This window comes from Manis javanica, chromosome 5 (assembly GCF_040802235.1).
Source record: "Manis javanica isolate MJ-LG chromosome 5, MJ_LKY, whole genome shotgun sequence".
Classification (NCBI taxonomy): domain Eukaryota; kingdom Metazoa; phylum Chordata; class Mammalia; order Pholidota; family Manidae; genus Manis; species Manis javanica.
This window is the reverse complement of record NC_133160.1, coordinates 87,161,390-87,188,971: the sequence shown is the minus strand read 5'-3', so window position 1 is coordinate 87,188,971 and position 27,582 is coordinate 87,161,390. Positions and strand designations below refer to the sequence as shown.

The 27,582-nt window shown below is 36.3% G+C and overlaps 1 protein-coding gene across 2 annotated transcripts; it reads right to left on the bottom strand.

Annotated features, from left to right (window-relative positions):
* Positions 1-1,417: 1,417 nt before the first annotated feature.
* Positions 1,418-27,365, bottom strand: CXXC4 (CXXC finger protein 4). 2 transcript variants are annotated; one of them, XM_073237219.1, is made up of 4 exons: positions 27,048-27,365; positions 26,853-26,928; positions 23,123-24,399; positions 1,418-5,605 (listed from the first exon to the last, which is right to left on the bottom strand). In XM_073237219.1, exons 3-4 carry the CDS (start codon positions 24,140-24,142, stop codon positions 5,561-5,563), a joined length of 1,065 nt encoding a protein of 354 aa, XP_073093320.1. In that variant the 5' UTR covers positions 24,143-24,399; positions 26,853-26,928; positions 27,048-27,365; the 3' UTR covers positions 1,418-5,560. The 2 variants fall into 2 exon arrangements, with proteins under 2 accessions (XP_073093320.1, XP_073093321.1); XM_073237220.1 differs by lacking the exon at positions 26,853-26,928.
* Positions 27,366-27,582: the final 217 nt, after the last annotated feature.

Here is a 27,582-nt window from a genome sequence, read left to right as displayed (position 1 = left end):
AAATATGAATTGCCAAGGACACAAAGATACCTCTTAAGCCAAGATATTAATAAAAGATTAGCAACAAAATTTTCAAATAAGCAAAAATTTCCTATATAACTGTGCTACTTATGTAGTGTATGCAAACAAAACTTTAAGTTTGTGTTCGTGTTTATTTCAAATAACATTTTTTTACTCCATTAAAAAAAGGCGAAATAAAGATGAGTGGAAATTAAATGGAAAATAGCTTCTGCATAAAACACAAAAAAACTTACCAATAAACACTTAAAAATATATGATTTTGCAGACACCCCATGAAATTATGTGTAATGTTTAAATAAAAGTACAAAACTCCTTTCCCCTCCCTTTCTGATGAATTCAAACTATTTTGAAGAATTATCTTCTTATCATTACATATGAACCTCAAAGTATTTGTAGCCTTGAAGATTTGAAAGAAATATTATATATGAAAATTCAGCTTTATATTTTTGCCATACTATTGCTTACACCAAAATATAATAAAAAAGTATAGTGACTCACCTGAAAAATTGCTGAGTATCCAGGAACAGTCGTAATTCAAGTTACCTTAATTCCTCTTTCTAACTCTATGTAATCCAATTCCGTTGTCATGGGCAAAATATTTTATATTTGTGATATTGTACTACCAGAACAAATCATGAGACTCATGAAATTTACAAAAATATTCTAATGTGGTGTTATTTTCTGTGTACATGAACTCTTTGAATTGTCTGAAGTTCCATGTTTACAATCATATTAAAGATTTCCAAGATCTGAAACTGCGTTTTAAATTTCCTGTAGTTTGTTAGGCATTAAAAAAAGTAGACCTTTGTTCTGAGAAGCAGTGACATAAGGGTTAAGCACATTCACCCCCAAATAATAACAAGCATGGGTGAACAGCAATATTCCATAATAAAACTGTAGAGCAAAAATTTAATCTCAGAGTGTTGTTGGAAGAGGCTGAAGATAGAATTCCAGTGTTTCATATTTCTTCATTGCACATTAACGTCTTAAGTATTATCACCAGAACTTTTCCTTCATGGCACAAGGGGTTCATGGGATGTTTTCTCCTGGCACATTTATGACGGAGAAAGAAGGAGAAAAGTTTGGATACATTCATTTCTTCCCCTATTGAGGTGACCTTCTAAAGCTTTCCACAAAATATATCCTTCAGAAGTGTGAAAACAATCATTTTCTTCTCTTTTCCTTTCTTTAAATATATGAGAAAGACAATATACATGAGGAAAAACAAAAACAAAACTAGCGTATTTTATGAAAGATTTATATACAGTATTCATTCCTCTGACATAAGGGCAGGTGTAGAATTATAAACTTTTTTAAATCATAAACAAAACTAGATTTTCAGGATCATATGCTCATGACTTAAAATCCCAGAAATAAAACTGTGTCCATGGAAAAATAGAGATATTTTGAATACTAAAGTCCTTTATTCAACAACACAGAAATTTCACAAAAACAACTTTACTGGGCAAATTGAAAGTGTTTTTTTTTTTTTTAGTTTTTTTTTTTACAGTTTTGTACATGCCCCATAAGTAATTTTCTTTAATAAATACACTGTTTTCCAAAACTGCTTTTTTATAATTGCACAAGCATACATACACCTTACACAAATATCTATTAGAAAATTTAATAGATAACTGCACAGTTCAGAAGAGGAGAACACTGTGAAAGGAGTACATTTTGTGGCCCACGTTCCTGAAATATCTGACTTCCTTGGAGTTGTGAAAATGGAATCCCTCCTAACATAGTAGCTGTCTTTTCTTCACTAGGAATACAGATCTCAGTGTGAAGCTGCCAAGTTTAATAAAAAACAAATTGGAAACATTTAGCTGTTACATGAGAACCAACTGTTTGATATCGCTGTGAATCTAACCGTGATCAAAGACCCACTACAGCTTTTTGCTGAACATATTTGACCCTGAATAGTGTGTTCATTTAGCTGCTTTCCTTTCTTATTATTTGATTACAGATACTATCAGCTTAAAGAGTTTATATGCTTTAGTATTAATTGTCCAACTTACATGCCAGGTGTTCTAAATCAAAGGAAGAGAATATTCCTTTCTTTCTTTTAGTGATTGCTTAATATTAATTCACAGGAAGCCCACCACTTTGGCTCCTTATAAATGTGTAAGAAGAAGGAAGTAGGGCATTGGGAATTTAGGAACCAAGAGATGTTTTTATATACTCTTACACTGGAGGGAGGCTACTACTGTTTTCTCTTCCAAGAATGGATATATTTCTGGTTTGTAAATGTGCCTTCACTTGTACACAGTTAGGCTGAATACATCAGAAAGCCACTTTGGTCTGAAGGTTGGAAAGAGAGGTTTGCATTATGATTTCCTTGCGATGTTAGAGTGCCAGCTAACAAGGAAATTGGTTCACTGCATTATGTACCAACACCTCAAATATTTTCCATGCTCTCCCCAAAAGCTGACAGAATATTGCATCTTCTCATCTATACCTAGAGAAGGCAAGACTCCTGTGTATGTAGACTTCTCTTACAAAGTTTTTTATTTGGTTTATCTGATACATAATTTTTAAGTTGTATAAATAGTCTACCATAATCTATATCCTGCATTTTCTTTGTACTGAATGAGACATACAGTGCAGAATTTTTAAAAGTTACAATTCATTGATATTTAAGAATTATGAAAAAGGTAAACCTCTGAATCACTCCCTCAGGGTTATAATGATATGTTTTATGAGTTCTCGGTTCATGAACTTATGGGGAAGAGAATTAGAGGGCTGCCTGAAGAGTAATACCTTTCTTCAACATCACCAACGAGAACTTTATATGCCCTCTATGTTATATAAATAGATTTTTTACTAAAAATCAAAAAAATGGGTGGTGTAATAGAATATCAAGAAAAACATATAAGAGAATTAAAGAAAAGCTGCATCTTTCCATTTCAATAATCAACAGATACTTTCATTAAAAAAATCGAATTGACATGTAAAACACCACATTTCACAATACACAGATTCATTAGTTCTTTAAGAAAACAAAAACACACCAAAGACATGCAATACTAGCATGTATTTTAGACTTTCAGTACATTGCTATGAGATCTGTTTATGTTATTGTATGCCTAAGCCAGCTTGAAGAGAAGTTTGTGTCAGCTCTGTAATAACCGTCATTTTCCAAAGAGCAAGGCAAGCTTACCATTCAAGTGTGAAAGTAAGTTTTCACTTACTTGTAATGAATTAGCAACTTGGTTTTTTAGAAAAGGTGAAATAAAATAAAGATGAAACAAGAAGAACTCATAGCTCTCATTGGTCCCACAGCAGAAACAGAAATTCTAACTAGAAAACGTCAAAGGAATATACATCAAGTAGAAAGCTATCTCAAAAATTAATATACAACATGTTTTAGTTTGTGATTATTTAATTCTCTTCTCTAAACATGGATAGATGCAATAAACAATGAATTTCCCTCAGAAAGGCTATCTGGCCACACCGTAGACCTTGCATGCAGACTCTAGGCAAGGTAAGTCCCAGTTGTTTTTCACCTCGGTGTCTGTAGGTACCTTGTCCACCCCTCTTGCTAGTACTGTAATGGGAAGGGCTCCTTCCGTGTTTTTTAAAAATATGTCATGTTATTTCCCAATCGAAACTAGAACTAGCCTTTTAAAATTATTCACCTGCTAGCTTTTCTAAAACTTCAGTCCTTTTCACCACCCTTTCTCTTCTCAAGTTCATGTTTCTTTGCCTGATCCATTTTGCTAATATTTTTCAGCAGGTTAATGGATGTCAAAGGCTAAAATATCTGGCCGGTGGATAAAGAACAAAGTTACAGTAACATGGCAACTTCCGTACTTTGTGTTTTTGCTAAACTGTTTTATTCCTGAAGCTGAAAAGAGGCTTTATAATCTGACAAAAGAAAGAAAGAGAAAGGAAGGAAGGAAGGAAGGAAGGAAGGAAGGAAGGAAGGAAGGAAGGAAGGAAGGAAGGAAGGAAGGAAGGAAGGAAGGGAGGGAGGGAGGGAGGGAGGGAGGGAGGAAGGAAGGAAGGAAGGAAGGAAGGAAGGAAGGAAGGAAGGAAGGAAGAAACTACTTAGGCATCATGTCATCAGCACAAACAATATTTGTCCTACTAGGACAGCTTTAGGAGCCCTGACTGCCATAAGAAAACCAAATCCTACACAAAACGTAACCCAGGTCCTATGTAGCATTAACTCCTTTGTGTTTGGGGGCTGATTGCATTTGTGGAATCCCATGGACTGTGGCCCTGCCTTCTTGGGAACAAAAGCATTGAGTGATAAGAATGGGAATGGGAGCATTGGAACATTCCACTGAGGGCCTAGGAGAAGACCACTGGTCTAGCGGGGAGGCTGTGAGAAAGGAAGATAAAAAGAAATTTAAAAGCCTCACTTTTATGAATATGTTTAATTCTTTTTAACTTAAAAAATATACCAAGCCATAAGCCATGCTTCAACGCAGGAAGCCTTCATGTTCAATTTTTAAAACAAAGCTGTCTATTTAATATCATGGAATTAAAACATTTGCATACGTTTTATTAAGTGTTTATTTTTTCCTACAAAAAAAAAAGCAAAAAATAAACAAAAAGTACATACAGCCCACATTGGACTGGAAAAAAAGTCAGTCATGAATTTTTTCCCCCTATGGTATGATACTTTTTTCTGCATCCTAGAAAACACTGATTTAAAAAATAAATTTTTACAATTGATTCTGCGCGTTCCAACTACTCCAAGTACTCCACCTTACAGTGCAACCCAAGACAAGTCAACTACACTAAGGATTTGGGAGGTATACCCTTCTGTACAGCTCGTTTGTAAGCAATGCAAGTGCATAACCACTACTCTAATATAGTGCTCAAAAGATTAATTGAAACTTTCATCACATCTTCCCCTCTTACAACAATACAACTGAAGGTAATTGCTGGATGCATCAGAATCTCTTAATCTCATAAAAGTTGGTATCAAGTCTCTATGGAAGATGCATGGCAACACATGCCACTGCTGTCACTGCTTCTAGAAACAACTGGCAAAAAATATTTAAAGCTAAAATTTATTGCTCCAGATTTAACTCGCAGAACCATACTGTTGTGTACAAACTGTTAATCTCCATAGATGCTCAGACATGATTGTCTCCTTGTGTCTAAACACACAAAATACAAGCTGCTATCTGTACAGTTTACAGTACTGAAACACATATATTTGAAAATGAAGTATAGATATGTACTTTGCAAAGATACATGATTTTACAGCAGGGGCTTACCCAAACTTATTTTTTTACAGCCACTTTCAAAATAGACAACAACTTCACTAGTATAGCTAAATTACATCAAAGAAAGAATCAATGTATTGAAAGTAAATAGACTGGCCAATTCCCCAAGCTCCCAGATTATTTTTATACGTCTTTTTTCTTTCCTTTTCCTTTTTTTTTTTTGAAGAAACCCCTATACATAAAATGAAAATAATATCTGGATATTGTCTTCAGTGGCGGACTAAGCAGTTTCTTAAAACAAGACATTAGTTTGCCCTTCACTTCCAAATGCCTTGAAAATAAGATATACTACTGCTTTAAAAGAACCATCGAAATGCTTCAGCGCTGGGAACAGGTGTTCTCTATAAAAAAAGAGCAAGAAAACAAGTTAAGCTTTCTTTGTATGCCAATATACAGTTAGATTTTTCTCCTTTATACTTCAGCAATACTTTTAGTCAGCAATACACAACATAATGACGTGTATGTTTCAACATTTAATAAAAAAGAAATGTTCAATCTTAGAAGACTATGAAAATTAGAATATTAAATTAATGGCTAATTTACTGAATATGATTAAAACACACTGGTCTAAAAAAAATACAGGAAACACAGCCTAAAACATGGATCACATCAGAATAAAGGGAAAGGTTCAAGCTATTAAACAACAGTAAGAAGACCAGCCACCAAGTGTACTTAAAATCTGTATCTATCATGTACACATGCATCCTTTGTAAGGCTGATGTTTAGAATTCAGTGTAATACTTTTTTTATTCTGGATAATTTCTTTTAAGACAGGAAAACAACAAATTTTACAATGACATTATCTCTATCATTCAACAACTACTAATACTAAACACTCCTATGTATAATTTAATGAGAACTATAATGACAAAATGTCCTACTTTTTTAAAATAAGTCTGTATTTTCAACAAATTAATGTCATATAAATGAAACAAACTTACACTAGCCAATGATACTCAATGGAGCACAAGTATCATTTTGCACCATAAAAATACCATAGTTTTCCCAAGGATTAATAACTAGCACCAAAAGTCTGAGCAATCCTTTTAACAAAAAGCTTGAAGTTACTTCAGGGATTTTTGTTAGATAGATAGTAGTTAAGCTATTGGATTTTCCTCTGTATATTAGCATTACTGTAATTCATCATGCCATACTCTTCTTTATAAAACACAATCACATGAATACATATTGAAGGTACAAAAGAAATAACAAGCTACATTTACGTAGAAGAACAAATGAAAGAAAGTTGATTTTATCCCTTATACTGGCACAAGTTGAGTAGACAGTAAGATGGCTGCTAATGATAAATAAATACATAAATTGTTGAATGACCAAAATACTGAGTAGGTTTAGAGAAACACATATATGCACACACACACACCACACAGATATACACCTCTTACAAACCCATTTTAAGACAGTTTAAACAGCACTTGAATTTCATGTTTTACAAAACACATGAAAAGTTCTACAAACACTCTTTAATAGTCGAGACTAGCTTTTATTTACTTTCTCACATATGTCTTATTTGGTTGACACAGTCCTACTGTAGTAATGCCATCTAAAAAGTATATTAAGTGATTTAACTGTCAATTGAAATTTAAATGGGAAAAAAACATTCTGGAAAGCAAAGCTACTTTTCACTATCTGTACTAAAAAGAATTTAAAAATCATCCTCTCAGTCAGTACAAATTTCAAAATCAACATGTTAAGTATGAAGTAATAGCACCTAACTCAAGTTTGTGTAGATGTATATACAAAGACAGTTAACTTGTATTCTCTAAAAACATAAACACAAAGATAAGTGATTCCCATAAAAATAGTGCTTATTAATATTTTACTTCTTCTAAATCCTCATAGTTTAATATGTTTTCTTTTCTCCAACTCACTATCTATACCTGGATCTCCATCATTTGATTTGGTTGGTTGGTGAGAAAAACCCTCCCTAAAATTAACTTTTGAATGGTAGATATAATTATATGTGCTCATTAATCATTTATTTAATCATTATTAAAGTAACTATATGAATAAAAAACATTATTCAAATATGCATGTTTTACACACATACACACACACACACACACAAGCAGTAAATTAAAACTGAGGTTTATACCAGATGCTAACTTGCTATCTGATGCCAACTAAGAATAAGTTTTATGTAAGTATGCATACTTATATAAATGCAGTCATTTTTAACAAGATAAATTAGATCCAAGCATATCCATGTAATTAGATTCACATATGAAAAATAAACATGTGCATATATATTATATATATTAACATTTATGTGCATAGTATATGACATAGAGATGCCAATTTACTATCAGATGCCAACTGGAAACAAGACTGTAAGTATATACTTATATAATCTTGTATCTTGACAAACATCTATGTTGATGAAGATAAACAGAAAAAATGTATGGAGTACATTTTTTAAATGAGAGGAACTCCTTATGTCTTAGATACATTTTTCAATCTCTTTTCCAACTTTTTGCTCCTCCTGTGCCTTTCACACTACTCAATTTTATATGCAATATTTAGAAAAAGCAAGGCTCTAAAATGCCATCTGAGATCAAAGGTCACTGTTGTGAGAAAAAGATAATCAGTAAAAAGATAATCACTTCCCAATGGTTGTTAGCACTAAAAATTAATTAGATAATGCAAGTATGACACAAGCTGAGAGCTGGTTTCCTTTACTAATAGGACCTATCACAAAATACAATGGTGTGTACTTGTTACTATGCATAACTTGAGACGAGTATGCATCTCTATATATAAGGATGCAGACAATCCACTGATGCAGGGGAAGGAGGAAGACAAGCAGGGAGGCCTCTTTTAACAATTATTCTCCCTTATATTAAGATTTTTGAGGTCACGAAGTCTAAAAACCATTAGTTGGGAAATCACCTAAGATGTATGAGAAAACTTAGGAAAACTGCTGATGCATTAAGTCAAACAAATTATCAAGGCATTCACCAGAAACTTGAAGTGAGGTTTCATTAAGTTTTATTTCAGGGTTATAAAAGCAACAAAACTCCTTAGTTTTCCACAGGCTACTTCAAATGGAAGGTGTATGTCCAGCGTCCTGCCTGATTTTCACTGGGCTCATTGGAAATTTACTTTAGGCCTGGACTGAGTTCTTTCCACCGAAGACAGTTGAAGCAATACATTTTCATATGTAAAATACTGGGTTAATTTATAGCTTTTTTATTCTTTACTAATTTGGGGGCATATCTTCTTGGTCAACTAATGAGATCATCTTTGTAAGGGAACTTTGTTTTAAATGGTGTGGAGGTTAGCACACCAATGAGGGGGATTACGCACGCTGACCAGCTGCCTTGGGTTATAACAATTCAAGAGTCCCAGCTGGAGAATCACATTACTGATGAGTTTACAGTGACTTTCTGGATCTCAGTGATGTTTGCAGGAAATCGTTATCCTGAGTGACAAGAAGGCCAGATTCCCTAGGAAGAAACGGGGCGTGGAGGTGAAGAACAGAATTGAGCTGATCAGCGTTGTTTCAGGCAGCCTTCACTGCTCATGCAGGTGCGAGCATGACAAACAGCAGCCCTGCTCCCAGGAGGCCTGCGGAGCAACCAGAGCCCCCAGTCCTCCTTCCTGTACTGCTGTGAAGTGTGGTGTTCCACAGGATTCATCCTTACAGGAGCCAGATTCAAGCTTAAAGGAATGCCTTATTTTTCCCTTATAAATAACTTTTAAAATCAAGGGTATTTCTTTGAATAAAAGAATGATATAATCCAAGTCCAAGTACATTTTACATTTACAAGAAATAATGAATGCAGAAAGAATCACTGTATCTCTGGCAGAAATGTATTACAGTTTGATTTTCATTAAATCATCAATAGGGAAATAATTTCAACACCTAAAATACATAAGAAACCCAAAAGCTACCATCCTACAAATTTGAGCATAACTTTCTCTTTTTTGGTGTCTGCTAAGTGGTTATGTGTACTGTAGTGTCTTCTGGTTGAGCATGCATCTATATACACTTGTTTAAAATACATCAAGTCTGATAAAAATTCACCTTCTAGCAGCTGAAAATGGGGTATCCGTATCGCTCTACATATGAAGATATATGGGATCGGCTATTCATGTCTAGGACAATATATAAAATGAAGCAGCATTCAGGACACTAAACACAACTAATCATTTTTAATAAAGCTAGACATGAGTTTTTAAAGTGCAAATTAAAACAACTAGATGCTGAAATTTACTTCAGAATGCATAAAGTTATAAATTGAGGTAATAATTATGACAGCGAATTCTATAAAGTTAAATATCTTTCCAATATTTATTCATGTACTTTCTAATTCAAATATTTAGTAATTCACATAGGCCTTCAGATTTCTATTATGAAACAGGATGGCTCTAATAAAATGATTTCCAAGCTGAGGTCAGTATGTTGGGGTACCATTATTCTTGTACTAATCAACTAATAATTTCCTGTTTTCCTATTTATTATTAACTAAAGAAATGTAAGTCATCCAACCATTTTCTGATCTCTATATAACTACATGAAATACGCTCTTCCCAACCAAAAGCAAAGCAATTTTGAACTGTGGTTAGTTAATACAGCCTCTTATAAAATCTGTTTTCACTGTGAGGACTCTCACCACAAATTTCTTAACCTTCAAACATCTATAGCCTTGAAGTCGGAACCCCACACTACATTTGATTTATGTCTTGGTACTAGAACTTGAAAACTTTAATGAATAACTGAAATTTTGCAATACAAAGTACATGAAAAAATATGAGAAAAGATAGTAGTAGTCCCATTGTTTGCATTTTGATATTTGATTATATTTTGTTTCAGCTTCATGTGAAACTTTCAAACTTAGGAGTATGTTGGGATAAATAAAAGGAAAAGGATTTCTGATAGTGTGAAAAACTACTTTTTTTCTGATTTGATTCACCAGGAATGCCCAAATATAAAGTTACATAGGTCCTCCATTTTTCTCCTGAAAAAAATCTCTAAACCTTTTTAGAATGGAAAACTGTGTTATAAATATAATACTGTGAATGTGAATATACATACATATGCACATTAATACAAATCTTTAGATAATTAACAATTATGATCTAAAATGATACCTACCAAATGTTCGATACTCCCCAAAATGTTCATAGCAGAAATATTTTCATATCCCATTTACAAATAATAAATTTTAAAAATGACAGTCCAGTAACTATAGAATTATTACAAGCACAGGTATAGCAAAAGTCAGTAAGTCTGAGAGAAGTTATGATAAATGATAATCTCACAGTTTAATAATTTGTTATGATAAAAAACTTAATATTTTAATAATACCGACATTTAAAAATATGGATTAATATAAATTTTCTCATAATTTGGATGCATTTACCATGTAACTATATAGGTCTTTGGTATACTCACGTCTTATTTTGGTCATTATCCAGATGTAAACTGAAAGATCTATCAATATTACCATTAACTGGGGTGTCAGACCCCCCTTTAAAGGGGAGAAAGCACCAAATAAGTAACTGGATAACTTTCATGAACTAATTTCTTGGAGGCTTTAAACATAAGGAGCATTCCATTTTTTTGGTTTCCAAATTGACATTTCTGGCCAAGATTTCACTGATTAGTGGTGACGAACTAGAGATGGCTTTCTTATTAGTATTGATTCTCTGTCTGTGGGGTGTCGTTCTGCCTTGAGAATATGTAGGCTTTTTCTTTTCCTTCCCTGCCTGTAGGAACACCACCCCCTTCACCGTCACCACTGTAATGGCAACATTCTAGACATGACTTTAGAAGATAAACCTAGTCAGCTTATGTAAATGGAAAGATGAGTTTTTACACTACAGTGTAAAGGTGCTAAGTCAAGTCAATAGGATGGTAGAGTCAGTTAGGAAAACAGTCCCAAGGGGAATGTGTGTATGGGGTAGGAGTAGGTTGGCAGGAAGGAGAGAGTAACAGCTTAACACTGATGCACACTGGTCCAGTGGTGACCAAAAAGGCACTCACTTTTGGCTCTAATATCTAACATAGCTACTTTATTTAGGCAAGTTTCTTGATTAATGCTATATAGGATTATATTTCAATTAATTTTGGTAAAAACACTTCACACCATATCATTCCAACAAATAAGTAAATTTATTGTATTATAAATGGGTAGTTTAGTAATTAAAATGTTCTTGGACATATAAAATTGAACTATAATAAGATGGTACCAGGATAAGCAGAATGAGGAAAAGTTTTCAATGATCCACAAATGAAAAAGGGGCTTGTGAAAGTGTGAGAGGAAATTAAAAGTAAAATCGAGATTAAAAATCAAAAATTGATTTTAGTGGGTTACAAAACCCACGAATACATCAAGAATGATTAAAGATTTAATTTTGTTTATATGTTCGTGTTTACATTTCACTTATACACAAATACATATGCTTATATGATAAGTGAATCTGAATGTATTATATATTCATATATATTTGTATATGTGTATGTATTGTATGTGTATATTAATTAAGTAATTCTATCTTATCATAGTGACTCTACTAATTCCTGTTGAATACAACAATACATTTAGGTGGGATATTGCTAATCAGCTATTGAAAAACTACCAGCATTCTTTTCATGGCCAAGTTGTTGAACAATTTGGAAGATTCTGGTAATTTTAAAACAGACAGTGAACCCTCTCATTCCTTTATTGAAAAAAAGAACAAATATTTATGCAAAATGGGATGAAACAGGAGGTCATTATTTTAAAACTATCAAAGGTATGATTTAGATAGCCTATAACTTATATTCAAATAAAATATATATTCATTTTTCCTATATTATATAAAAAAGTGAAAATAAGTTTAATAAAAAATTTTCCCTTTCGTTAAGTTTCATAGCAATTTTGGATGTAGTCACTGAATTTTATTGGTTTAGAATCTTCCATGACAAAAATCCAGCCACTGAGATAGACTCAGTTAAGAAACCAAAGCATGTTTTACGTCCATGAATTACTTAGAGGGATTTAGAAGAAATTCCAAACATTTCAGTCATTAGCTGTTATCATCAAAATAATATACTTGTTGAAAACTATACTTTTGAGCATAATGTAGCTTTTGGAGTATTTCATTTTTAATCTTGTAATAACTGCAATTGCCATCACACCAAATTCACAATCACTCTAACTTTTTTGGTCTCTCTCCTTAATTCTCATTTTAAATAACAACCTTAAAAGCTACACAGTCTGCAATTATTGTAACTTAATTTTATCAAGTTATTACATGTTATTTAGCTCTTTATATATTTTGGTTACTCTCCCTCATTAAGGGGATACACACACTGAAGCATTCTCCACTGCCCGGACATCAGCATACCCTGTAATAGAACAAGTCCTGAAATACTTGAAGGGAAATTTCTCCTCAGGGAATCTCCAAGTATCACTTTCTTTTCTATTAGTGTCATGTGCTCCAGCTTTGTGTAAACATAGTCACCTTCACATACTTAACTAACTAGCAGAGTAAATTAATAAGACTAACTTTTTTCAGGCATAGGATTCATAAGATGTAGTGATTAGTATTATCCTTATCATTTTTCTGGAGTCTTCTCTATATGTGCAGTTCTATGTTTTCCAGGAAGTTCTCGGCATAACCACTATAAAATTATACTTACACTTTTGAACAATGAGTTGTTTATAAATGCTGGATGGCCTCTACGCCATCATTAAGCAATTTGTTTTTCTCATCTTGTTCTTCCTGTGTTTCTAATTGTGAGACCTGAGTGAATTACTCTAAAAGAGAAATTTAAAAAAAAAAGTGGTTTCTCTGAAACTTTTTTGCACTATGGTAAATGAGAAGAAACAATGCTGGGTGCTTCCAGTTTAAACCTCATGCCACCTTTCCAAAAATTTTGAGACTTTAACCATTTCCATTAATTTCTTATTTAAACCAGACTCAAAAAGACGACCTAGAGTGTGACAATCTTTTCTGCCAACATTCTCCTTACTGGTTTGTTTTTAATCTCTAACACTGCAGTCTGCCTGCCCTTCCTTACTTGCTCCTTCCCACTTTGCCTCACTTCTTTTTACTTCCATTCTTTACTTCTTTCTTTCCATACAGCCCTGTCTCTTACTCAAGTCAAAGATTTCCAGTCCTATGTTAAATATCCTTGAAATAAAAGTCTGTTACTTCTATACTGTAGATAAGATCTGCTAAATATATTATATCGATTGATTATATCTATATTTTATATTATGTAGTAATAGTTATATCTATGTAATAAATAAATGATATTTAAATGTAATAGATCTAAGCTAAATCTATTAAATCATTAAATCTATACTGTAGATTCTCAGTATATTCAAATGTTCTAGAAAAGTACTCTTTTTTTTTCTTATTCCTTAAAAAATTCTGGAAAACTAAGAGAAAACACAATACTATACCATTACATCAGGTAGTCAGGTCAAGATTACAGGTACTTATTTTCTAGATCTGGGGAAGAACTTTAGCCAAGGATGAATTCAAAGAATCCCAAGGCTTTTAAATAGCTTCTGGAGTTTTATAAAATATCAGTTATATAATTTTAACTGTATCTATTTCTTTGGAGTGAGAATTAAGAATATAAGTGGAGAACTAAGTACCTTGGACAAAGGACTAAAATGCAGATTTAAGGAATTAGATGAGTATTGACAAAAGGCAGTTAGGAATAAAGAAAAGTTGAATTTTTTAAGCAAGTTGTGTGTGTGTATATATATGTATAAATATTATACATATACACATATAATACATACATACATATATATATATATATATATATATACACATCCTCAGAACTTATTACAAGTCTTAGAAAATAGTTCCTACCTAAAGATGTGTTAAATTGAATTGAATTTATCAAGGGTCTATTATGTGCTTAGTAACTTACCATGTATTCATGAATATACAGCATAGTTACAGACCTGTCTTGGAGAAGTAAAGACACACTATTTATAAATACACATTTAAATTTTACTCTTTATCTTGTTAACATTGTTCCATTTACAAATATAATATTTTCCTCACTACAGACTTGCTCAATATTATTGCTGTCACTGGTGTTTTTCAACCTTTTTTTATTACAACCAACACTCAGAAATGCATTTTACACAGCAGCCTAGTTCATGCATATACATACATTTACTTTACAAAAGTAACTGAAACAAAAGTTTAATATGTATACTCACTACCTGCAGTGCACTCATATATTTTCTGTTCCACTCTATTCTAGTCTATTTTCTAAAAATCTTGGTGGTAAGTCAACACACTGGTTTCAAGAGCCACTAATATACTGTCATCTGCAGTTTGAAAGATGCAGCCGCATGCCATATACCATAGTCATGCAAAGAGATTCACAGGAGGGAAATCCAAAAAGCACTCCACTTCCTAATGAACTGAACTCTACATAGCAGGCTTACATATTAGATCCACTATCTATTTCCTGTGGGATGGTAAAGGCCAGTGCTCTCTATTTCGTTTCTCATGGATGAGAAAGCAAACAAAGTATTTAATGTTTCCTAGAAGATTCCATATCTCACTTCCCATCCATCTGCCTACAACTGAGAATCTTATCTCTCTTCCTTATTCTTAACTCCATTAAAACCATCACTGATCTCATTTAATCTATAAACAACATCATTTCTCATAGTCATCATTTTGCAGCACACTTACTGTTCCACCACTGATTCACCCATACTCATAATCATCATTTCCATAAAATTAAATGTGCATAGCCTATAATTCTTTTAAAATTTTATTTCATCTCTTTTCACTCTGTAAAGTTTTGGAGAAAATAGATCTTCTCCAGAATTTGCCAGATTTGCTCACATACACAGAAATGCCCATGACTCTTCCTGATCTATAAACATATATCCCTTTCTCTTCTCACCCTCCTTGATCTCTACCTTTTGATACTATCAATCCTCCAGGGTTTTTTTTTTTTTTTTAATTTTTAAGTCCTTGAGCAACGAACAGTACTTTCAGCACAGTTTTCCCCATTGTCTGATACTTTTTTCACCTTCTTAAGAATGTCCTTTCATATATGAATTTAGATGCAGATTAGACTCAAATAGGATCCCATTTTTCTACCCATTTTGGAAGTATTCTCTTTTAGTTACACTTTGGAATTATTCTACCAAATGTTTCAAAGGCATAAGTAAAAATCATAACATCAGATTATGACACAATCTGTTTTTCCTTGTCTCTAACTCGGCTGCCACTCCACTGAACCCGATCATCAGCTCCAACTCCTAAACCAGATGTATGGAGTCAAGGCATGAAAATATTTTCTTCCCACTTTTTATAGTCCCCATTCTCTGGAAAACTTCTATAACTGCTGAAGCAAAGCAGACGTGCATATCCTGTCTTGACAAAGTCCCTTGTAGACAGTGTAGTACATCCTGGCTTGAATATTCTTTTGCCCTTTAATGCTTTCTTGATTAGTATTCCCAGTCTTTTCAGGCCTATCACTATCTTCTCCCAGAAAAAAGCATCAGCATTTTCTATTATTGCTCACTAACCTTCTTCATTTCATCAATATGCTCTTCTTATTAAAAAGAAAAAAGAAAGCTACTCATAGTCACTTCAGTTTTTATCCAAAATAAGTATCTGCCAGTTTTATTTCACACACACACTCTTCCAAAACAAAAGTAACTACAGTTTTCCAGTATTTGTTAGATGTTTTCCAACTAGAATTCATGACAAGCATTTAATCATGTCTTTCTTACAAGATTTTCTTAAACTAATTCACATTTAGAATAACTCCCTGTATCTGTCCAAATAAAGACAAGAGCAGTCAAATGAAGTTATTGAGTTAAAGTGAAATACAGACACACACACACACACACACACACACACTCTATTAAAAAATATAGATCATAATGGTGGTGGTGTGCCTTTGGTGGGGAAGGAGGAAGAAGCTTCAGTTACCGGAGTTGGCTGGTCACACTGATGACTTCACTAGGTAATGCGTGGTTTAATGGGTGTTTGACAACACAGGCACAAGAACAAGGAAAACTTGTTTATCAGGTTTATCTCTTTCCAAGTGAAATCAAGCCAGATCTTCAGTGAACTGGATGATTACATCAAATATTCAGAAAACACAAGCCACAGAATTGGCTACCTGAACTTTAATTTCTAAAAACTGTAAGTAACTTGTTAGTGAATTGAATTATCTTTAAATATAATTGTCTTCTCTACCTTTTACTGATGACTAAGACAGGAACAAGAAATTGCATAGCATATTTCAATATGCAAAGAACATTAACCTACGTACAATATTAAAAAGTTATAAGGTAGGCTGAGCCCCCATTTTATAGGTGAGGAAATAAAGTTCAGAGAAGTTATGCTGATGGAACTAATATAGTTCAACTGGTAAGTTATTCCATACTAGTGGCTCTTCCCTTAAACGATCCTCTAATTGTGGCCACATGACCCAAATATAATTAATTGTAAAAGAAATGAAAAGCCAAAAAGCTAGTAGTATATTCCCTGAATATCATTTGTATTTGGTTTCCTATCAGTCAACAAAAAGCATCCTTACTATTAATTCTTGAAAATTTAATTGTTTGCTTTGTCATTTTCTTTTGAGTAAGAAATGCTACAAGAAATAGATGGGTTAAATATTAAGAAATAGAAACATGGAACAAAAATGTAACAGGCTCACTCTCATACCTAGCTGTGGATTCTTAGGCTCTTAAAATAAATTAAGAGAAAGCCCCGAAGTTTCACAGAGGAAAAAATATTTCTCACAATGTTTTAGAGTAGAAGTTAACAAGCCTGCTGGGATCCTTTTAGCCCCTGCAGAGCTAAGTCTTCAACATTATTAAATGGCTGTCGCAACTGAAGTATGGTGCAACATAACTCAATAAACAACAGAAAACATATGATACTGAATAGAGGGAGGCTTTTTGATTACCCTGCAGAATAATTCAATTTCAGGACAGGTGTTTGCATGTGATAGAACAAGATATGATGAAGGATGAGGCCACCTGTGTGCCCCTCCCCCAATATTTTGAAACCCATAGGGATAACAGCATAACACTAGATGGAAAACTATGTTAAGAATGAGCAGAAATACTTCAGCACGAGTGAAGAAACAAAATGATGCATGTGCCAAATCTCCAAAATTTATACAGATTACAAAAAATACTTCCTTGAAAACAAATTTTAGTAAAAAATGGTATTTCCTAGAGTGCTCTACTTCCCCAGTCAAGATCATCTTACATTCTAATCAGTGACTGAAAATCACACTTATAAAAATGAAAGATGTTACCATTATTTTGCATTCATTTTTGCTTTTTAAAAACTAATCTATAAATAAGAGGAAAACTAAAAGAGAAGTAGTCCTTTCTCCAATTTGTATATTTACATGGAACTTACAATAAATCTTGAATTTAGTCTAGTAATTTAGATTTTTTTATGATGAATAGATGTTTATGTTTAATGTTTCACACAGTGTGAATAAAAACAAATGTAAGAAATGGAAGCTAATCCACTCTTGTGAAATTTATTGGATAGTAGGACATTTTGTTATGCTTTTTCAAAGCAAAATTAAAACGTGAATTTTTTGGCACAAATGAACTTATCTATTCAGACAATCTGACCAATTGAAGTTAATCAGTAAGTTCTAAAAGCACCAACTACTTCAGAAGAATTTTTAAAAACACACTTCATCCTATCCCTGGGGAACATTCAAATAGTTTTATGTTTTACTTTTGTATCCAGAAGGAATATTCTACCAGTGTTTCTAGGGTCACCCCAACCTAACAGGTTAGAGATCATTAGTCTCTAACCTGGTACACTAGAGCAAATATGGATGAACTGCGCTCCTTTTTTGCACACTCTTCAATGTTTACTCTTACAGACCATTTGATTAAATTGTTCTGTATTTATCAATCTGTAGCTCTGACTATGCAAAACTCTTAACTGTTCATGCAGGAAAACAGTTTGCTAAGACTAACCAAAATAAGCAGTAATACTTCAGTAATCAATTCATTAAAAAGCTTAAAATGAAGTAACTTTTATTTCCTGCATCACTAGATACACTTTCCATTTTTCTTGAAGATATCCAAATATTTTTATCCTTTAAAGCCTAAAGATTATAGTTGTTGTTACTTGTTCTGTTAAGCTTTCTGATTGCATTTTGTTTGATGATGTTTAAATTTCAAATAAACTTTATTATAGGATAATTTACAAATGGATTTAATTGTACTCATTCCTAACTGCCATCCAAAAGATTGCTTAGAATTCACATGATGTTGGGATGGATGGGGTATTATTTTCATATAGGAATTGTTAAAAATGCATGATTCTTTCAAAAACAGCTTTCACTACCTTGTATTAAATGTAGTGATGGAAAGAGAATCTCACCAGACTTGTATTACAGTTTCATGCCCTGGCTACAATTTATTTTGTGACTAGTCAAAGATGACCTTTTCTGAACTTTTTTCTTATCACTTAATGAGACTCAGGATCTTTTTCCTACATTATTATTTCTATATTACATTTTAGTTTAAATATACCATCACTTTGTTTGAATTTACTGAAGTTTCTTCTTCCTCTTTGATAGTTAAATATTTGCATTCTGAAGTTAAAAAAATTTTTACCAAAAAAAAAATTTTTTTTACCTTTCTATAATGGTGTGTTTCTTATTCTTGAAACTGAGAATTAAAAACTCATTTTTAAATTATGATGTAAAACGACAAACTGGTAGATGTTTCAACTTAACATGTGAAATATTTGTATTTTACCTAAAAAATATGTTAAAGTCACCAAACTTTGAACACTTATGACATGTTCAATTATTGACTGGTTTCATTATTTAACTATACAGACTGAGTTTGAGTGGCACACCCATTTTATGTATGGTCCACAAATGAATTTCTTTGGGAAGCAGGTATCCATCTTCCTGCACAAACTGTAGACAATGCTCTGTCCAGGATTTTGTGGTTGCCATTTGTGTAGTTGGAGCATTTAGAACTTAACAGCATAGATATGAAAACACTCTTCTACTCTTCTAAAACAAGTTATCATGTTTGGGGCAATATCTGGATATTCACCATACTCCTTAGGAGTTCAAACTAACTTGTGGAAAATTACTGTTGGCCTGTACCCTCAGCAGGTACATTTTAAAAAAGAGAAAAGAAAAGAAAGAGAATGGAATTGCCCTTTCTTTCCTGACTTCCAGTTCTCAGTCTCTTCACTATAAGGTGCCCCTTGCAAGTTGCTCCTCCAGCTCCTGGACAGCCTGGGCGGTGGCAGTGTGGAACTCACAGCCAAGAGCAAGAGTAGGGGAAGGGAAATCTCTTGAGGCACTGCTTACTAATGTAATTCCATAAATCAGCTAATGGGAGAGAAACCAGATCTGTGTGGTCTCTAATGCTGTCCCACAGAGATCAATCATGTCACCTGAACAATGTTCAGGGACTAAGAGGCTGGGGTTGCCCACGGGACAATCGTATCCCTTGAGCCGTATCAGGTTGGGCTATTTAAAAAGTTAGATCTCAGTATCACAAATGAAACTGCTGTGAATATAAAAACCAAAGGATTAACTTTGTATGAGACGACATGCTTCTATGTAACTTAATACAAAATTCATGTTTCTTGAAATATCTAGAAACTTAATATTGACCATTTAGGATACAAACTTTTAAGATATATTTTGTCGCACAAGGGGCCTACAGCATTTCTAATAACTACCTTGAGTAATTAGTGATTTTTTAATACAGTAATGAATAAGTGTTACAGGCAAATATACAAACACAATATAGAAAAATGAAATTTGCTTTGTCATGGAATATTATCAAGGGAGGTGATTCTTTAAACACATTTCTAAGGCATTAAGATGCTATTAACATGAGACTAAGCAGGAAAATGGGGCAGTTTTAAAAGGAATATAGAGGGGAAGCTTTAGAAAATGTGAGCAAGAATTCCAACACATCCATGTGAATCTGTCTTACTTCATTTTACTCATCCTGAAAATCTGATTATGCCTCCAGCGTCTGGGATGACAGTAAGTCAAAGAGAAGAAGAGCACACGAGGTATGAAATGATAAATAAGAATATAAGTAATGATTATGATCCAGATGTTAGTGGATGTCCATAATTAAAAGTCAATAAATATTAACTACCAAACTTCTTACATCTGAAATCCACAGGTATATCATAATGTATCTCCAAATCATAATCCTCAGCTAGAGAGTCTATCCAATCTCTAAAACATCTCTACAGATGATGATAATTTACAGGAACCAAATTACAGAGGGAAGCAGGTCAGCAGGGCGACTTTCTACTGCCCCACAACCACTGTTCCCATTTGGTTCAGTCACGTAGACCCTGTCTCTCTGACATGCATCCTGCTGGTTTCCTACAGCCATATTTGTGGTCACACATGAGCTTAAGGCAATTATACAGCCATTACCTTTTTTAAATGACCTAGATAGAATCTTAACGAAAAAAACTAAACGAACACAAAACTTCTTTCTTTCTGCCAAATATCATTCCACTAATAATCTTAGCCTTGAACCATGGTCTATTCTCTGGTAGGAAGGGGTATGTAGTTAAGGAAAACATGTTCAGAGAGTGCTAGAAAGAGAAATTTGTTTCCCCTTCCATCCACACATCACCTTCTGAAGATCAATAGAACTTCTGCACACAAAGATTTTAAAAAAAGAAGAAAAGGGGATATTATAGGATCATTTGTGATCAAAATGCTTAAAGAATTTAAACATCACAACAAGTGTGTGGAAAACTATCAAAAGGAAGAGAAAAGGAAATTTGTGAAGCTTGTTTACACTGATAAGTCAGCATAGAAACTTGTGCAGAAAACCTATTGGTATTCACAAGAAGCTCCTTCACAGTGGTTACTTAGTAAATTCATCAGAATTGTTCAGTGGTCCTATCCAACACATACCCTAAATTTGGGTGCAGGCAGTGCCATGGGTCTAGCTAAAGACAAGGCCTACTAGGAACACCAAATCTATAATTCTAGATACTGTAGTTCAAGATGAAAAATAAATGCCTTTGGTCAGTATCGATTGAGTATTAATAGGAAATTTCAGCATGAACTGAATTTTAATTTCCCATTGGGTCTTAGAGACCTAGAGAAGTTATGATAAATTAATTCAGAGAAGAAAATGCAAAAGCTAAGAACAAATTTTTGCCACCTAAGAAAATACATGGATCTGCATTTTTATAATTTCTATTTTCTTTGCTTAAGCAGAACTGCCAAAGGAAATGTAATAAACCACCCTAGAGGAAAGTCAAACATTAAATAAAGACATGGGTTCTCTTATAGAGGAATAAAGCAATATTTTGATGGAACTGATCACAATCAGTAATGGTATCAATATTAATACTGGGATTTTTTTAGAATTTCAAAGTGCTATTTGCTTTAACTTATATTAATGAAACTTTTGAAAAATCTGTATCTTATTTGTGCTCAAACATGCAACAAAGATCTTTAACTGGTCTCTTTTATTCTTTGAAGACCAGTCTAAATGGCAAAAACTCCTTCAAGTAGTGCTCTCAATTTTTTAAGAGAATGTGCAGGTGCCCCTCTGATGATAACTTGTAGAAGCTATTCTCACCCTACAATCCAGCCATAGAAAATTCCCAAATGATAAATCCCCCACCTATGTTCTCATGGATATATGAACTTCTAGCTATCTACTCTTTAAATTTGATCAAGGGGCTAAATATGATTACTTGTCCATATTTCTTTGCAAAAATATACCACCAAAATCATTTATCTGTAATTTACCAGTTTTTTCCTTTTTGTTTTGATCAGGTTATTGTATGAAATTTCCACCAAACACAGTGGTCTTTGGATTTAACTTAACTAAAGCCTAATTTAACAATTCCTGTAGTGATAATCTGTACAGTGTCTGCTGTAAGACCACATAGAAAAAAAAGGAATGATTAGTCACCATCTGGGTATCACTAGAACTGTGTTTAATGTATAGAACAATTCTGTGACCACAAAATGGTTACTTTGTCAAATGCACAGCCCAAAGGAAACATTTTTTGGTAACTGAGTTTCAGAAAGCATTAGTTTCTGAAACTATGTAAAGCAATTCTTAAATAAAATTACTGTCACCTTCCTGAAGTGAACTAATTGAATCCTTTCATACTAAGTCAGACCTTTAAAATTGCAGGTGGTGTTCATCTTTCTATACTATTTCTGCTCTCTCTCTCAAAAAAAAAAAAACCCCACACAGATATGCAAAAAATAAAATGGGAAACATTTTGTCATGGTGAGGAGAAAAACTATCCTAGAAGGAGGTAAAAAATCTTTTGAATCCATATATTTCAGCCTCAATGATTATTGTGTGTGTGTGTGTGTGTGTGGCAGGGGGAGGGGTTAATGGGAACATAGGCTTGTGCGCCACAAACTGTGTCCTCATTGGGCCACTAACAAGCCTCTGTTAGCCAGAAAAGTATACGGAATATAATGTGTCCAATCCTTTGGGCAGAGATGCTTTAAAAAATAATAACGGGGGGGGAGGGGAGAGGAGGGGACGATTTTAATGACCAAGAGAAAATTCTGACCATACCAAATGTGAAAATTATGATTTTTTTCAAATCAATTACATTAGTTTTCCCTAGAGATAAAAAGGAGGGGCGCCCTCCTCATCAGGAGGGCAGCTCCACGCGAAGTGCACCTGGGGAGGGTGGTGAAGAGGCCATGCCCTTTGCAAACGACTTACAACTGAATCTCACAACCTGAATGAAGCTTCAGGAAAGGGCTACTGCTGCTTCAAGCCAGACAAGAAGCCCTGAAGGGGAGAGGAAAGGGGAGTGAAGAGGGAGGGAGGTAGGCTGGGAAACAAGAAATCATCTCCTCTGACCTCTAGCGAAGTGCCAGGTTTTTTCTTTAGCTCTTCACATTTTCTAAATTTGCAGATCTGGTGTCCCGTTTTGCGGTTCCTGCAACTGCTGCAGACGCCACAGTTGATGAGCCTCTTGCAGGGCACGCAGACCCCACACCTTTTCCTCTTCTTCTTGGCCGGGTTGGCTCCGCCAGCGCCCCCCGAGGAGGACGAGGAGGAGGAGGAATGATTCTGAGGGCAGTCTGCCAGATTGGCAATTTGAAACGCACTGTCTGTGACGGCTGCTGAGGCTGCTGCGGGGGAGTGAAGGGCTGTCATGACGATGACCCCTGGAGGTAATGAGATGCCCCCTAAAGCTGGGATAGCGGAAAAAGTCCCCACGCGCTCGGGGAGATTCATTATCTCTGCTTCAGCAGCGCCGCATTTGAGCTTGTTCATGCATTCCCCCGCCAAAGGTCTGCAGTGTTCGGGGGATAAGGTGGAGAGGAAATTAGTATTTGCCATTTGCAACGACGGCTCTGGCGGGCAGCCAGCTTTCCCCAGCCTCTGGGAGTCGTTTCGGTGGTGCATGCTGGTCCTGCCGCCGCCGCCGCCGCCGCCCGCGGGGAGGATCGCCGAGGAGGAGGCGGAGGAGGAGGTGGCGGCGGCGGAGGATTTCCTGCCGCCCCCGCCGCTGCCCCCGCCGCCCCCGCCCCCGCCGCCGCTCCCGCCGCCGCCGCTGCCCCAGAGCATGGCGGTGGCGGCGGCGGCGGTGGCCGCGTTGTCGCAGTTCCAGGGGGACATGCCGATGCGCGCGGCGGCTGCGGCAGCGGCGGCGCTGCTGGGGAAGATGGGGGTGGTGATGCGCGCGATCTTGGCCGCCTGCGGGAAGGCGCCCCCGTTGGTCTTGTAGAAGGAGGTGGCAAAGGAGCGGTAGCGCTCCATCTCCGAGTTGTAATCCACAAGGCTGTTCAGGGCCCCCTCGGGCAGGTGGCTTTCCTTGGGCAAGCCCGGGGCCTCCGGGCTCGGCCCGGGCTCCACGCAGACATTGGTGTTCATGGTGCAGGGGGGGAAGAAGGGGTGCAGGGTGGAAGTGGGGACCGCCTGGTCCGACACCTGGGCGGGAAAGGGGGGGAGGCGGGGGGGAGGGAAGGGGGTGATGGTGGTGTTGGGGTGGGGGCCGGGGCGGGAGGGGAAGGTGGGCCCGGGTGGGGAGAGCAAGGTGAGGATTGCTTTATTCCTCCCTGGGGCGCATGTCCGCAGGCGGTGGGCTCCCGGGCAGCGTCTTCCTTGGCATTATCCTCCAACTGTTACAACTAAAATAAAGAAAGTCATTCCACGAGCTGCACGAGGAAGAAGATTAAAGATAAATAAGCCTCCCCCCTCACTACCCCACCGCAGACACTGGAAGCTCCCACGTTCTCCGTCAGGTCGTCTGCATAACAATCGAGACGCGACCCCCCCCCATTCCCACCCCCACCAACGCCGCCAGCCTGGCTCCCTCCCACCCCGCAGCACAGCACAGCTCCTCCCCCCATCCTTACAACCCTCCTGAGAAAATGTATTAATAGCCAGGATGCCCCGAGAAAGAGGAAAGACGGGGGTGACAAACGCCTAGGGAAAAGGGCAATCGGAGTGCTAAAGACATGCAAATCAGGGGTGGGAGGGCGATACTACCTATAAGCAGAGGGCATTTAAACATTATGAAATGTGTGAACAAGTGCTGCCTGGGCATGCAAATGCTGTAAAGTAGAAAACAGCAATGGCCCTATGAGGAAAATGAACAGGAAATTAGCAAATGAAGTACTGAGAAAGTCTACAATACATCCGAGTATAAACTGTAAGCAAACAATACAACTGAGAGCTAAGAGACTGCCCACATACAATCTGAACTAAAGAGGCAGGGAAAAAAGAACTACCAGCTGCCACAGTGTCCTTCTGTGTCTGCGGTCATTAGTTTGAATCCCAGCACAGCTGGCTCTGTTAGGGTCTTAATTCAATGGACCAAGGACAGGTCTCAATTGTACAAGCCATTTGGTGGTGGGGCTTGGTGGGGGTAAGAGGGTGGTGGTCTATTTGTTTAAAAGAAAGAAAAATGGATTAAATTTAAAAAATTTTAAATAATACAAACAATGTCACAGGTTTTAAACCAAGTGCCGGCAGCCTCTGCAAGAATATCCCCAATAATTTCTAAAGGAGACTCCTATCTCTTTACAAGACCAGAGGAAAGCATGGGACTTTTTTTTTTTAAGGATCTCTCAAGTCACAGGTTTTACATTGAGTAAAAGAGTGGGGGGGGGGGCACCTTAAGGTGTTGTTTACCTGAAGAAATAACTACTAAATGATTTTTTTCTTTTGCTTTTTTAAAGAGGAAAGTTTAATGTTAAGTGGGTATTTGCATTCATCTCTTTACTTACAGGCCATTATTAGGCTTTAGGAAGAGGTATTTTAGTTTTTGATTACAGAGGGAGAGGTACATCATAGCCTTTCAAGAAGTAATGCAAAGACATAAAGTGTATAATAACCTTAAAAGCCAGTTTCTTTGTTTCCAGATTTTTTTTTTTTTGGCCAGAAGATCTTTTTGTGACATCTTTTGAAGACCATATATTGGTCTAGAATGTGGAGTTCAGGGAATTCTACATGGGAGCTCAGTAGTCTCAGCCTCAAATATTCAGTTCCAAATGGTTATCAATTATAGCAATTATGCTTGTAATTAGATTAATGAACCATTTACGCCCAAACTCCAAGTGCAAAAACTTCAAGACCTGCTGATGAGGTACCCTAAAAAGAGGGGTTTATGTAAACAAATCCCTATTAGGCAAAGTAAATCAAGATAAGGAACCTCACCCCAGGCTGGATTAGAAGCTAGCAGGCATCTTTCAATCACAGCAAGTCCCTAATCACTCAGGAACCACCTCTGTGGTTTTGCATCAGGGAAAACTGCTCCCTTCAGAGGTCTGATGGCAATACAAAGGGTGCCCCCAAAATGCTCCTGGCTAAATATTCTTGATGCTTGGAAGGGTGTAGGGGAAGACACATTAAGAATATGCATATAGCTTCAGTTTCTGGGAATCACATTGTAACTGCAAGACCATAATAACTGCTACTTAGTAAAAACTAGTTATGCCAGCCATGCATTAGATATCATCACATTTGAGTGGAGGGAACAATTTCAACATTTTAGTCTTTTGACCTTGTTCCAAATAAATATTTTAAGGTCCTTTTTCCAGAGTATTAGAGTGGTGTTTCCAAACAGCAGCTTTCCTTGCGTTTCTTATAGCCATCACCTCCCCCTTCCTCCCTTAAGGTTTAATGCCACCAGAAACTGTAGAAAATGATTGTGCCCAGTATCCAGGTCATTATTGTTTAATCAATGCATCTCTGGAGCATGAAAAAGGTACCTAAGCCACAGCTATTGTTTGGTTTTTCTTTAAAAAACAAAATAACACACACACAAATAACTATAGTCCTATTCCAAAGCTAAATTAGACACCCATACTTCATGATCCTGTTTTGCCTTTAAACAATGTGACTGTATATATATATATATGCCTAATATTGTATGTCTGGTCTACCACAGACACAGAGATCAAAGGTCATATTTAACATTCAGGAGGAGGGGCGGGTGCAGATTAATTAATAAATTAATACAGCGACGCCTTTTATTGCTGGAGTCCAGCATTCATAATCTACTTTTACAATCCCCACGGACAGCAAACATTTAAGAGGAAAAAAAAAAGCCAGAGAAAGAGAAAGAACAATCACTTACCAGTCTCTTTTTATTTGGGGAGCCTTAGAATTTGCAGACGCTGCTAGTCTGCCTTTAATTAGTTGCACATCACCCCCTAACACAAAGAAACACAAATCCAGATGTGTCTTGGCAGCTCCCAATTACAACTTTAATACTTGTAAACAAACTGTTGGGGAGGGGGGATAAATAAATATGCGGATCAAAAAAAAATACCTGTAAATGGCTTTTTTTTTCTTGTTGCAGAGAGAAGGAGGAGGAGATGGTGTTAGTGGTGGGGGCGGAAGGAGGCGGAGGAGGTGGGGGGAGAGGAAAGAGCCGAGTGTGAGTGCATGTGGGAGAGCGCGGGGCTGTGCTCGGTGGTCGCTCCTCTCCCAGCGCGTTGCTCTCCGTCCGTCTCCAGTCGCTGTGTGCGAAGGAGGGAGGGAGCCGGGGAGTCTCTCCTCTCTCCCTCTCTCTCCTCGCTCTTTTCCCCCTCCCCCTCCTCTCTGTTTGTGTGTGTGCGTGTGTGTGGTTGCTGGGGGAGGGGAGCGCGAGAGAAAGGCGAGGGAGGCGGTGTGCAGGCGGGGGCGGGGGCGGGGCGGGGGTTGGCGCCGAGGTGAGCAGGACGCAGCGGCGCGGACACCTCCTGACGATTGGCTGCAAATTACACGGGCAGCCAGAGGCGCACGCGGGCCGGCGCTTCCCTTCACAAATCCTCGGCGCGGCGGCGGAGCCACGTTTCCCTGCCCGCCCGCCGTTCGCCCTCCCT

Excerpts from the sequence above, each read along its gene's own strand:
- CXXC4 (XM_073237219.1), bottom strand. The coding sequence starts at position 24,142 with ATGAACACCAATGTCTGCGTGGAGCCCGGGCCGAGCCCGGAGGCCCCG. Across the intron at positions 5,606-23,122 it reads AACCTGGCACTTCGCTAGAG|AGAACACCTGTTCCCAGCGC; the intron begins GTCAGAGGAGAT and ends CTTTTTTTATAG.